Genomic DNA, 13,893 nt, shown 5'->3' with positions numbered 1-13,893 from the left:
AGCAGCTTATTCCACATGTTCAACTTGGGTACAATAGGTAAACTGATTAAACATCAATATACCTATGCAACGACTATACATTGATTAAAAACACAAAACAGAGGAGAAGGATGTCAACCTACCAGTAAAGACTGCTGGATCATTATCAGGATCTGTGACATAGTAGCATATATGTCCAGAAGTATGGCACGGAGTAAATAAACATTCAATGTTCAAACTTCCAACCTATCAAAAACAATAACATCGACATCATCATCATACACCCAATTCTTATTTGAAGGAAGCACCAGAATTGCAAGCGAGTAGCTTTCTGTAAAAGGATCATAACATGATCAGGTAAGCTCAAGCATAGTTGCCATAGTTACCACTATATAACTCTTTTCATGGTAGCAAAGCCAGAGCAGCAGAGACAAAGAACGACTAACTGAAATAAGCATTTATAACAGGAAATAAAATAAGAGAAACAGTAATTGCAGTAGAAAATAAGGCCAGAGAACCATCAAAGCAAAAAGATACAAAAACAGAAAAAGACAATGAGCAGGTCCAGAGCAATATGAATTTGGTAAAAGCTGATATGTACGAAAGTAGTTGGCAACCAGCGACAAGCTGAAGAACAACATGGCTGCTAATGATCCATGATAGTCGATATCCAAATATCAATGTGACATCTGAATTTGTCAACTTTAACCTCTCGTGTCATCCTTTTTTGTAACCATTTTTTAAGAATAAAATTCATGCAGGATTCATGCAATGATCTAATTATAAAACAAAGTAAATTTGTACAAGCATGAGGTGTACAGAATGGCTCATCATATTGCTATAGCCATCATAAAGGCGGCCCAATTATAAATGATTGCAAAACCTCCTGTAGTAAAAATTCCATAATTCATTCATTACAGTAGACACTCGAATAACATAAACCACCTTTTACACCAATTTTACTTAACGTAAAGAATTTATAAATGTTAAACTTTTACTTTGTATTGGATAAAAAAACTCCATATAATGTGAAGCATCAAGTCGGAGCAAGTTTTTAAATTCTATTTGAATAATGAGAGTTCCATAGAATATATATCCACCTTACAATATACTTTCTCTCTTGCCGCACTCTATTATAGATGCTAGGATTCTCGCAGTGCAGTGTGCTGTGAGAGAGCGTCAGGAGTGCCGATAAAGCAACCAGAATAAGTATGTGCAGGTGAGAGAGTGTCAGGAGTGCCAATAAAGCAACCAGAATAAGTATATGCAGGTGTGAGAGCGTCAGGAGTGCCGATAAAGCAACCAGAATAAGTATATGCAGATGTGAGAGCGTCAGGAGTGCCAATAAAGCAACCAGAATAAGTATGTGCAGGTGAGAGAGTGTCAGGAGTGCCAATAAAGCAACCAGAATAAATATGTGCAGGTGAAAGAGTGTCAGGAGTGCCAATAAAGCAACCAGAATAAGTATGTGCAGGTGTGAGAGTGTCAGGAGTGCCAATAAAGCAACCAGAATAAGTATATGCAGGTGAGAGAGCGTCGATCTAAAAAAGCTGAATGTCACAAGTTGGAGTCTCATTGAAAGAAAACTTTTATCTTAACCTCTAATCCTGGCCTCAGAAAAATGAACGGTCAGACGACGGCTTTCACTCTGGTCTATATATATAAATCTCAAATTTTGTCGTCTGGCGTCATCTGTAGTTACTTATCTGTCCAGCTTTAACCTCGTTCCAAAAGTTTAATAGCTATATATATAGTTATAACTATTAAACTCTTGGAATGAGAAGCTTGCTTCGTGCTATATTTGAACTCACAAAGATTGCAACCACAAGTTTCTAAACGCACATATAACCACAAGGCTACGCAGTTCTCACAATTCCCTTGCTCTTACCATATACTGTATACTCTTTTCCACGCAACCCGAGGGCATCGCACCCACGGGTTGCGATGCCTCTGTTATAAAATATTTTTCGCCGAACTCTAGGAAACACGATACTTTTTTGTCTTGGCCATACTAGGGAAAATTTGTTTTCAACCATACGATATGAACAAAAATCTTTCTCAAAATTAAAATTTGGTGATTGTTGTACTGATTACTACGAAATAACAAAAACGTCGATACGCTATTCACCGAAATACGTCCCACAACGCTGAAAAGAGATATACGATGCTCGCTATCTCAGTTTAGCGTTATTCGTTATGATAAAAACGGATTCGCAAACAGATGAGTGAGAAAATTTTAGTCCAAAGTTTGAAGTTTAGTAAAATACATACTAAAACTTCCTTTTAGTAAGCTAAATTCATTCAAGTTAGATTCAGCGTTTATGTTACACATCTGTCTGAAAGGTGAGAACTCCCACAGTTAAGTGCTGCACATTGTACATTATAATGTTACATTTTATTGCAGATCATAACATAAGCATTAAATATACTAAAGTCATTGTAGGCAACTATAGTTACTAAGGTTAACATATTGTTTTTTATGAATTACTATTTTTAATGATGATGTGATTTTACCAGGTGTTTGCATTAGATAATATCTATGGGTTTCTATAACACTCTATAGGATATTTTCGCCTTATGATGCCAACACTGAGACGAATTAAAATCATATAATTGTATACCAAATAATTTTTCACTGTAATCATAGCAATACGGACTATATTTAGCCATTACTGGCTAATGATTTTACATTTGCATTTAAACACAAACTTTAAAAGTTTGAAAACCTTTACAGTTGTTTCATTTTTTCTCTTAATTTATTTGAACTGCACAAAACACTTCTCTCATGATATGAAGTATAAAAGTTAGAGTGGTAAACGTTGTATATGTTAAAGTTACAAATAAATTTTCTGTCCAAAAATTTCTTATTACCCGGGCAACGCTAGGCATTTAACTGGTAACTATATATTTTTGTTTTACTTTATTTTATATATATACAATTTTTCGAGTTTGGCAAAATCTTGAACGAATTAAGCAATTTACATGTATTTTAATGTTCATATAACACAAAATCACTATAACATAAACGTTCCTGGAACGGGTATAATTATGTTGTACGAGCGTCTACTGTATTAGGAGGTTGAAAGCGATCACTCTAAACTATCGGAGGTGACTGTTACTATCGCCCAATAACCAATGTGCCATCGCATGAATAAGAGGTGGATGAGCACAGTTAAAGGGATGAAAGTGGACTAACTAGTAGCTACTAGAGAACTCTGTTCTAGCAAATCTATAGCTACTCAGTAATAGGAAATTATAACACAACTATTCTCAGACACCTAAAAATCAGACTTTCAGTAAAAGACTGGAGAAACTAGCGATTAACTCGCTGAGCTGAAAATCTTTAGAATAATTAGTTTGATGACTATGTGTGTAGTTCCACGCGTGTAGTTCCACGCGTGTAGTTCCACGCGTGTAGTTCCACGCGTGTAGTTCCACGCGTGTAGTTCCACGCGTGTAGTTCCACGCGTGTAGTTCCACGCGTGTAGTTCCACGCGTGTAGTTCCACGCGTGTAGTTCCACGCGTGTAGTTCCACGCGTGTAGTTCCACGCGTGTAGTTCCACGCGTGTAGTTCCACGCGTGTAGTTCCACGCGTGTAGTTCCACGCGTGTAGTTCCACGCGTGTAGTTCCACGCGTGTAGTTCCACGCGTGTAGTTCCACGCGTGTAGTTCCACGCGTGTAGTTCCACGCGTGTAGTTCCACGCGTGTAGTTCCACGCGTGTAGTTCCACGCGTGTAGTTCCACGCGTGTAGTTCCACGCGTGTAGTTCCACGCGTGTAGTTCCACGCGCGTAGTTCCATGTATGTAGTTCCATGTATGTAGTTCCATGTGTGTAGTTCCACGTGTGTAGTTCCACGTGTGTAGTGCCACGTGTGTAGTTCCATGTGTGTAGTTCCATGTGTGTAGTTCCATGTGTGTAGTTCCATGTATGTAGTTCCGATGAACAGCAATAGAAACATTTAATTGTTCATTGTCTAATGATGGCTCAATATAATATTCCAAATTTAATGTTTTCAACTCCTAACAGAACCAGCAGTTTACGAAATGGCCTATAGCCAGCAGCTAGAACACCAACTCACAGTAATTCTGTCACCATGAACCACTTTGCGCAATGAAGGTGGCTTGATTCGATCATCTCCTCCGTAAAAGACAAGATCTGGCCTCATGCTTGCAAGCTTCTCATTGCCACCCGCATGATCCCTGTAAGACAAAGTTACGAGTCAGATTCATTTCTTAAGGCTCAACTAGAGGTGTAATGGACCGAGGGCACGGTACCAACACAAATATTGAACAAATAACAAATCAAGTTGCATACAAGCTTTACGCAAACTATTCTGGCACTAAACCCTTCAATGAACTGTGTTGCTTTGTAAGTCTTCCATTGCGCTAGTGTATTTCACAACAATCCTTATGTAGTTCAAACTGTAATGTAAGCAAAAAGCATACAGCTCTCCGTTGCTTGTTAGCTAAATAATAGCAAGGTTCAACGTTCATGAGAAATTCTAACAACTTCTTGTGGAAGCAATCAGGATTACTGGTGAACAGATGGGTTGAATACAACTAGTAATTTTAAAGTCAATACAAATACAGTAGGTGTTGCACGAGTTACAGTCCTTTCTTCTGGGCCTAAACATGTGCCACATGGGACTTGAACACTTGTAACTACTTGATTACTTGAAACCAGGGTAATCTGAAACTCCAAGGTGTCGTGTAGAGCAAGTTACTAATAAAATCTAACTTCAAAGAGGTGTGACAGCCGCAAAGTTTACCAATTATTTTGCAAAAATTATTATGAAACAAACTCGTTTAATCAGAGGTTATTACCATGTGGAATCATTTATAATCGTTCAGCCTGCTTGTCAATAAAATGTAGCTCCAGGCATGGACAAACTTTTAATACTTGTATTTAAGGTTAGAAGTAAGTAAATGACTTGGCACTCATATAATGAAAAAGCTTTGTGCTATGCAATATGCATGCATAACAGGCATTTTATATTAGAGGTTTTTGTAAAAGCGTATTTAGAACAGTCTGATATTAGTTGGAAACATTCACTGAGCGTTTACGAATTCATTGTTGAGCAACTCAGTAACTGTCCAGCACCACGAATCATGTGATATAACAACGATATCATGTCAGGGGACAGGAAAATCTATTACTAGCGTCTTAATATCTTCATTGTAGTAAAATGTTATTAATAGCTCGTCAATAGCCTGGTTTGTGGAAAACTTGCTATAAAGACAGATCATGAATTCTTAGCTGCTCTAAAACATGAAAACAACCTGTTATCTCTTCCGATAGCAAAATAGTAAGAGCACAGGAAGACAATGAATTTAAGATTTATTCTTATGTAATCTATTATTCTATTTCAAAGCGGTTTAAGATAATACATATACACAGGTGGATCGAGCTTTTCAAATCTTGACAGTTTCGGAAGTGAAAATGGAGAGATTAATTAGTAAGAATTAAAATGAGAACTAAAATTTTATAAAAATAAAGAATGCATTAACTAAGTTTCTTGAGACTTTACCTAGTCTAAGCCAGAGCAGACCATACAGCGTATCCCTACCACCATATTCACCTACGAGCTTACACAACTCCTAGCATACACTTCCGTTTGTCTTTTTCTAAATAAGAATATCAATAAAAACCTTTCCTTTACTTATTATTCCTCAAGTTAGCTGTTTACTTGTGAATAAGCTATTTTACATTTAGACTTATATTCTTTTATATAATGCAAAATCTTCTAAGGCTATGTACAACTACCTGTCCCAAGAGTTGTCCCGGGTTTTGGGTTTGTGAGACTAACTGAATTGCGGTATATTCTAAGATTAATATTCGTTGCAATTATGAAGGTTTCATACCACGAAGTAGATCTCCAAACCGATTAATTTTTATATAGCAAGAGCATGAACGGAGATACACTTTGGTTGCTCCACTCAATTTGAAAGCTCACTAAAGAAAAAAACTATTGGATATTGATTCCAAGCAGAGTTAAATGAATGCTTATCACTGTGTCTCCATGCATCGAGTAGGTTTGCAGTCGCTCACACGCTGAATCATAGAAACCGTAAAACCTGAACGCATTTGATGCCATTTGGGTTCCCTAAATTAGTTCGAAGGCATGTGATCGAGCTTACTTATCTACGTTTGTAACTCCCTAAAAATTGACTCAGGAGATAAGCCACAAACTGACAGACACTTTATATCTAACGATGATAGTCACTAGCCGCATTCTCTCAGCCTAACTCAAATAATAATCTACCCTCTAACAATATACAATTGTATGATCTTGCTTTCAGGTGCTTACCAGTGGTGATGAGTCGTAAGAACGCTCGTCAGTTTCACACCGTATTCAGACACGGCGGCCAAAACAGAGTCAGGATCAACTGGATCAACTGCAGCGCATTCACTCGTTTTATCATCGATTAGGAGGTACATGTAGTTGTCGTCCAGAGCAGGAAGCAGCTTGACTTTCATGTTTATATGTTTATGCAAGGCTGCTTGCGTAGAACAGTTTCGCTGCAGCGTTACACCTATAATAAAACGTTATGTGTGGACAATAACTCAGACCAGAGATTCCTGATCACCACTTTTCAAGTAATCAAGCATAAATTTACAAATGGGGTCACAAGGAAAAACTATTCACTGCTAAATGGGATATGACAAGAAAGTACAGCATCAAGCTTCTGTGACAAATGACTTCTTCGTTGTCCTTTCAAGAGCCAAATTTTATCAGCACGATATAACCAGCTGTAGTCTTTATCTTTGCACTAAATGGTATTCTACTTTATGTGTATCCTTACAGAACTACCCACGATCTATATGCACGTATGATTCCTTTCTGGTCACAACATTTCAATGGCTGATGTGAACTTGTATGTCTACTAACTTACCTAATATAACGCAGTCTGTTTGTTCACAAACAACTTCTAGGGCTTTGAAAACAAACTTCTGTACCCATAACTTTGTTTAAAATACATGACAGAAGATACTTATACTACCTTCACATGATCATGTTAAAAATAAACATTTGTCTCAATGAAAGAATCACAAAAATCAAAGAAAAATAACCCTTTGGATATTATTGCTTTGTCATTTATGGTTTTATTCACAGTTTCGTCATTTGCATGTCTGTAAATTTAGACTTATATAACGAAGTTACAGGTAGATAGGTATAATTTAGTTCCAAATGATTGTTACGGTTAATAATTCATATTCCAATATTACAACCAACAATTGGTGTCTTGAACTTGCTACTGTGATAAAATGTATTAACAAATTTAAATAAAACAAGAAATTTAAACAAAATACAGTCAAACATGGATAACTCGTCCACGGATAGCTCGAACACATGGTTAATTCGAACATTTCCTTTGGTCCGTTCCCACATAATGATAAATTGCTATAGATAACTCGAACTCAACACTGTTAATTCGAACTGTTTTTTTGCCCAACAGCTACCGAAACGGTTGTTTTCGCTTTAGAAAATCACTTTATTCAAAGCCATAGAGGTAAACTTCATCTTTTCGTAATTCATAAGCGTCGTTATTACCACCATCAGCAAAATATTTTTGTCAACGACTTTTCTAAAAGTTTGGTGAAATTTGATTTATACTGCGATACGATGAATAGCACGGGCTAGCCGGGTCACGCGCGCAAGAATTTTCGCCACGCACATACAAAACAAAAATCGCATGTTGTTTTGTATGTGCGTGGCGAAAATCCTTGAGTGCGTGACTCGGCTAGCCCGTGATGAATAGTTTTCCGACGTTGATTCCGTGTTGAATCAACGTCGGAATGTTGAATGTTTAAAACGTCTTAAAAAATGTTGTAATTAAACGTATACGTTGTCTGAGCTACAAAAAACTATTCATCGTTTGACCTAAACACAGAATACGTGTGTACATTCAATAAGTATCTATTAAAAAAGCGTGAGTGATATAGAATGTACCGTAAAACCTCGTAAAACTTCTAATTGAACTGCCTCGGAGTGTTGCTCTTAACGAATCCCAGGTAAAGTAAGGTAATCTGCATAAACTTCAAGAAAAAACGGCAAAATTGATCGTGGGTAAAACCCCAAAAGAAAAAAATGTCTTTTCTTTTGAGAATTTCAACAACGATCAAGTTTTGCCAATGTCAATCTGAAAAACGTCCTGGCAATAACATCACCTCAAACAACAAACCAATTTCAAGTGATAGAAAAATCTCTATACTTTTTGATGAAAACGTTTTAAACTTTACATTAGAAGCATTTAATTTGAAACAAGCCATTTGTGCTTTTGATTTATATTATAGTTTGTATATGTACATGTATCTACTAATAAATAAGTAAATATATGGACTTGTGACAGTGCTCTGATAACTTGAATGCTCTGATAATTCGAACACTTTTGCTCGGTCCCTTGAAGTTCGAGTTATCCATGTTTGACTGTATATAAATCATATTAAAACAATGTTTACATATTTTTTGCATTCCAATTTGTATTGATTAATACAAAAATATGCTTTTTCCATATAAATACAGTATGTAAAGCAAGAAAAAAAATTTGTTATAAAAAGTAAATGGTCAAACACAGATTGCTTGGTTAATTTGTTTAGTTAATATAGAAAAAAGTAATACTACCGATCCTTCAATAACAATAACCATAATGGCATAATGCCTAGCTTTTGCCGCTCATCTGTTTTCGTAGAAAGATAATTTATAGAGCATTTCACCTGCTCTCGAGCTCTAAAAATGTAAGATACACAAGAAGACTGCCTTATGTGTAACAAATACACTGTGAAATTGTACAACTGCTATGTGGTAGTTATTCCCTCCTGCTATGTGGTAGGTAACCAAAAAGCTTAATGTTGAAATAGCAATTCAAGCATTTGGCTTGAAATATCAATCCTTTTAACAAATTTGTTATGAACATGGCTTTTTTAAGCTATTTAAGTTAAACTAGCTTCAAAAAGCCATGAGTTGAGTATGGCTTTTTACAGTTACCTTTGATGATCGCCAATATGACTATCTTAGGCTTATACTACAAAATCACTATGTATAATTCCAACTCTTGGTGAAGTGGGCCATAAAGAAAAAATTGTATTTAAACAATATGAAGGTGCTGATAGCTCCCATGAAAAGCTTTTAACACTAATGGTTAGGGAAAATCACGATTTTTTTAATAGAATTGGATTTTTTGGATTCGTATGATTTTTCTGATAAGCTTGATTCTCCCACTCGTTTTTGCTCATGCGAATTGTCATTACTTGGTGCATCAGAATGCTGATGTACCCACATTGCAATAGTAGTGACCTACAAGCTTTAGTTTGACGATTTCTTATGCCTTGCATTCAACAGGCATATAAAACCATAGTGGAGCAGTTAGTGGAGTAGAGCAACTAGTAGTTTCCCATACAATATTTAAACATATTTAAACACATTCTTCTTTGGTGTGATTAATATGGTTGGTCACGCAAATATAAATATCAGTTTACCAGTTTTTTAGCATATAGCCGGTTTCTTATTTTTAATGAATGAAACCAAAGATGAGGAATACTTCTCAATGCTTGCACTTGGGCTGATTGCAATAAAGAGTTTGATGTCATAATGTCATTTATTACACAGAGTAGTGAAGGAAAACTCTACCAGTTACTACCTCCCAATTACTCCTGTTTTAAGGTTAACTAAATAAGCTCAGAGGTCCTAACTTCAAAGGTCTTCTGTAGCATTGTACCACATAAGCTGTCAATTATCTCCATCACACTTGCTTTTCATGACTTTGATTGAATCGTGATTTGAATCAAATGATTCAAACCATTTGATTTTGTGTTTCAAACCTGACCAACAGGCAGCATTTAGTTAAAGTTGAGTGAGTTGTTATTCGTTGTATCTGACATTTTATTGGGAATAGCTAGTTATATCAGACATTTGTTAAATGTTGAGTTGCAACAAAATTCACATTACAGTTATTTGGTATCAAAAGATTTACCATGTCTTACTCTGCTGTGTTGTAGGTGCAAAATATGTGCGAATGTGATTACAAGCTCTTAAAAGCTCAAAAACGAACAGTTAATTGCCGCCATCACGAATCCGCCGTAGATTGAAATCAGTTTATTTCTCTGATTTAGTCATTACATTTGGTTACTGTTTTGTCACGTAATGTTCTCACATGAATTGAAAGGCCAATAAAAGGCTCAATATAAAACTGCTCGTAGTACTAGTTTATGACAAACACTTCGGGTTTTGCCGAAGAGCCCTTACCAAATATAGACGCTCGCTAGTTTACAGTTTTGTTTCGGCTTGGTCTAATCGTCTAGTCGTAATCTGATCATGTGATCCAAACTTCCTGCCAAACAGCGCGAATAACTTCTGCAGCATTTTTGACTATCATAGGTGACCAACAGGCTCGGTATGTTTATCAGAGGATGATACGCACTCATTCGAGCAAAGGTTAAAAAATTAAACAATTTTTTACAGTGGGTTTGGAGGTATCAGTGCTCAAAATGACAGCATTACAATAATGATGAAATAAACGTGTAAGCACAATAGACATGGTTTTATTGAATGCGTGAAGTATATTTGTGAAAATATTTTGACGAATGAGATTGCATGAAAGTGTAAACAGAAGCCATCTTGTACAACTACGTCCCATTTGAGCCATTTTTTAATGAGATTCTAATCTATGGCAGTCTCGTGGTGGCTGCAATTAACTGTTTGTTTTTGAGCTTTTAAGAGCTTGTTATCACATTTCCACATACTTTGCACTGACAACACAACAGAGTAAGACATAGTGAATCTTTTGATACCAAATAACTGTAATGTGAATTTTGTTACAAGTCAAAAATTTAATTAATTCAAAATTATTGACTGTGAATTTATTAATTGTAATTTATTAACGCGTGAATAGTGTTATAAAATGCATAAAAAAATAATAGTAGAAACCTATGAGTTGAGAAACTATGAAAACCGATTAAAAATGGAGAACACAAAAACTCAAGAGAAGTACAAAATAAAATGTTTGCTGAATGATAAACCTTGTAAAAGATCAATATATAGGCCTATATAAAAATAGAAGTGTTTGTTTGTTGGTCTGTCATATGTCCAGTTATAGCGACAAAATACGCACACTTGCAGCCATTGTTAGCGTTAGGAATAAAAAAGCCGCTTCACACTGAAATTAAACCCGGAACATCGGTTTTGCAGACAGGTTCTGCCAGCAGGCTAGCCCGCCAAATACTTAATCTTAATAAAAATCTTCAATGGCGCCCCTGTACTAAGAGAAAAACATGTGCCCAGACTTCCCCAAAATGCTATAAATATACCGGTATACATATATAGCATAAACTTAATTAAACTTATAGCACACACTGAAATGAACAAACACCTTCATTTAAAAGTTTAATGGTGAATGGTAAATGTTGTGAATGTTGACTAAAAACTTTCTGTGCCAAAACCTTTTTATTACACGTGCAATGCTCGGCATTCACCTAGTAATAATATATATCTACATGTATATATATAAATCTCAAAGCTTGTTTGTCATCTGTCATTCGTCTGTCCAGTTATAGCGATAAAGTTTTAGCAATGAAAAATCGCCTTCGTACTGGATTTGAACTTGCAACATTCAATTTCAAGTCTACTCACAAACACGTGTAACCACAAGGCTAAGCAGTTTTTAGCACACCTGTTGCCCTCACCATATACTGTACATTATACACCAGATAGTACACGATAGATTATTAATTAATACAGTGCGCCTTCAAGTTACAATGCTCTTGTTAAATGATTTTTTTCGCCTTCCTATATTGAACACAATGTTTTTTTCGTCCTCGCCATACAAGACAAATTTCATTAGAAATTAAAACTTGGCAGTCTGATTTTGGTGTACTGATTTCATCAAAATAATGAAAATGCCGATATGCTATTCGCCAAAATCCTTCCCATAATGCCTAAAAGAGATAAACGATGCCCGCTATCTCAGTTCAGCATTATTTGTTATAAGTTATAGTAAAACTAAAACCGAAAACAAAAAAGCGATAAAATTTTAGCCTATGACAATGTTGAACTTTAGTTTAGTAAAATATATACTACAACTTAGCTTTAAGTATGTGTTTAGTAAGCTATTTTATTTAAGTTGAATTCAACATTTCTGTTGTCTGTTTCAAAGGTAAAAACTCCGATGGTACGGACTGCACGTAGTACATTGTAATGTTACATTTTTTTGTAGATCATAACCAGTAAATACACTAAAGTTACTGCAGGTAATTATAGTTACTAATGTTAACATGTTGTTTTGTTACTGATTTCTAATACATACCGTACGTATATAACTTTTGATGCTTTTCACTAGGCGGTGTTTGCATTAGATAATTACTATGGGTTTCTATACCACTCTACATGACATTTCCGCCTGACAATGCCAACACTGAAATGAATGAAAATAACATAATTGTATACTAAATAAGTTTTCATTGTAATCGTAGCAAAACAGATTTTATTAAGCCATTACTTGTTAATTATTTCCTATTTGCATTTAAACACCTTAACTGTTGTTTTACGTTTTCTCTTAATCATTTCAACTACCGAAAACAATTTTTTCATGATATGAAATTTAAAATTTACAGTTGTTTGAAGAAGTTGGAAAACCTTTAGTTGTTTTATTTTTAAAAGATAGAATGGTAACTGTTGTTACATGTTAAATTAAAATAATTTTTTTTTTATTTCTAGGCAAGGACTTTATCACCTGAGCACCGCTAGGCACTCACCTAGTATATACATAAATCTAAGTGTTTGTTGGTCTGTCGTATGTCTAGTTTATAGCTATTGGTTGAAATATGCACGCTTGCAGCGCTTGACCGAATAGAAACAAACTGCTAGAAGCACTTTTGAACTACTAAAAGAAAAATACATGCCCAGACTCTTCCAAAATCAACGATTGCAGTCCGCTGCGCCGTGAGTGATCATGATGTGTAACAATTATAAGCACAGTTATTCCAAGCCGTTTCAAGGTAGCTGCATGGGTTAGTAGTAGTGCGCTTCGCTAACATCCATGCATTCAAATGTACATGTTTGATTTCTGTGAGGTGTAATCTTTTTTTCCTATGCTCTTAGCTGGCTTCGAACAAACACGGCTCTTCTTATAGTAAAGATTGAAACATTAGCTTAAATTACTAGCTTAAGCTCCCCAAATTCATTGGATAAAGAAACTTGAAAGCTGTTTTAAATCTTGAACGATTGTGTAGCACAAGAATTACGAAATGTTTTTCAACAACCTGTTTTAGCTATACCTAAAGATTTCAAATAGCTGAATTATGCATTAACCGGATACACACAGAAATATACAAACACCTTTATTTAAAAGTTACAATGGCAAATGTTGTATATAGGCTATTGATTAAAAATAAATTGTCAGTGCAAAAACTTTTTATTACCCGTGCAACGCCGGACGTTCATTCAATCAAGAATAAATAACGCAATATGAGACCTAAAATAAATGAATAATAGTACATCCGAATGACGATGAAAATTTATTTGGCCATCAGATATTTTGTGTACAGTGCATCTTAAAAACAAATGACCATTTTTCTAAAATACAAAAAAGTATTACTCATAAACCAATATAATTGTCAAAACTTCAGTTTCATCACCAAGCACTATTCATAATTCAACTTCGTGCTCTTTTTTTGTCTTGGCTGTAGTCACAAAATGTACAAGATCAACTACTTTCTGCAAATCTATATTCGCAAGCCTTATTTATAAACCTGAATAGAAGCTTGTTTACTGTACTTCGGAAAGCTGGGAAACGGATTGTTTGTGAGTAGTTTTTCACTGATAAGGACAACCTTGGAAGTAGCAACGATTTTTGATAAAATTTATTCATTTTGCAATCTGGCCAGCAACGCGTCCTTGAAGAACCTGTAGTTCTGTAT

The 13,893-nt window shown here is 35.4% G+C and overlaps 1 protein-coding gene across 2 annotated transcripts in view; it reads right to left on the bottom strand.

Annotated features, from left to right (window-relative positions):
* Nucleotides 1–13,893, bottom strand: part of LOC137395165 (hydroxyacylglutathione hydrolase, mitochondrial-like) — a 21,792-nt gene extending 7,899 nt beyond the window's left edge. Inside the window, exons 1-4 of one of the 2 annotated variants that reach the window (XM_068081991.1) lie at nt 13,726–13,893; nt 6,290–6,515; nt 4,061–4,181; nt 123–225 (exon numbers count right to left, since the gene is read on the bottom strand). In XM_068081991.1, the coding sequence (XP_067938092.1) occupies nt 123–225; nt 4,061–4,181; nt 6,290–6,459 (394 nt within the window). In that variant the 5' untranslated portion in view covers nt 6,460–6,515; nt 13,726–13,893. The remainder of the gene's footprint in view (nt 1–122; nt 226–4,060; nt 4,182–6,289; nt 6,516–13,725) is intronic. The other variant, XM_068081990.1, reaches the window with a different exon arrangement.

The sequence above is a fragment of the Watersipora subatra genome, chromosome 4 (assembly GCF_963576615.1).
Source record: "Watersipora subatra chromosome 4, tzWatSuba1.1, whole genome shotgun sequence".
Taxonomy (NCBI): domain Eukaryota; kingdom Metazoa; phylum Bryozoa; class Gymnolaemata; order Cheilostomatida; family Watersiporidae; genus Watersipora; species Watersipora subatra.
This window is presented reverse-complemented; position numbering and strand designations above follow the sequence as displayed.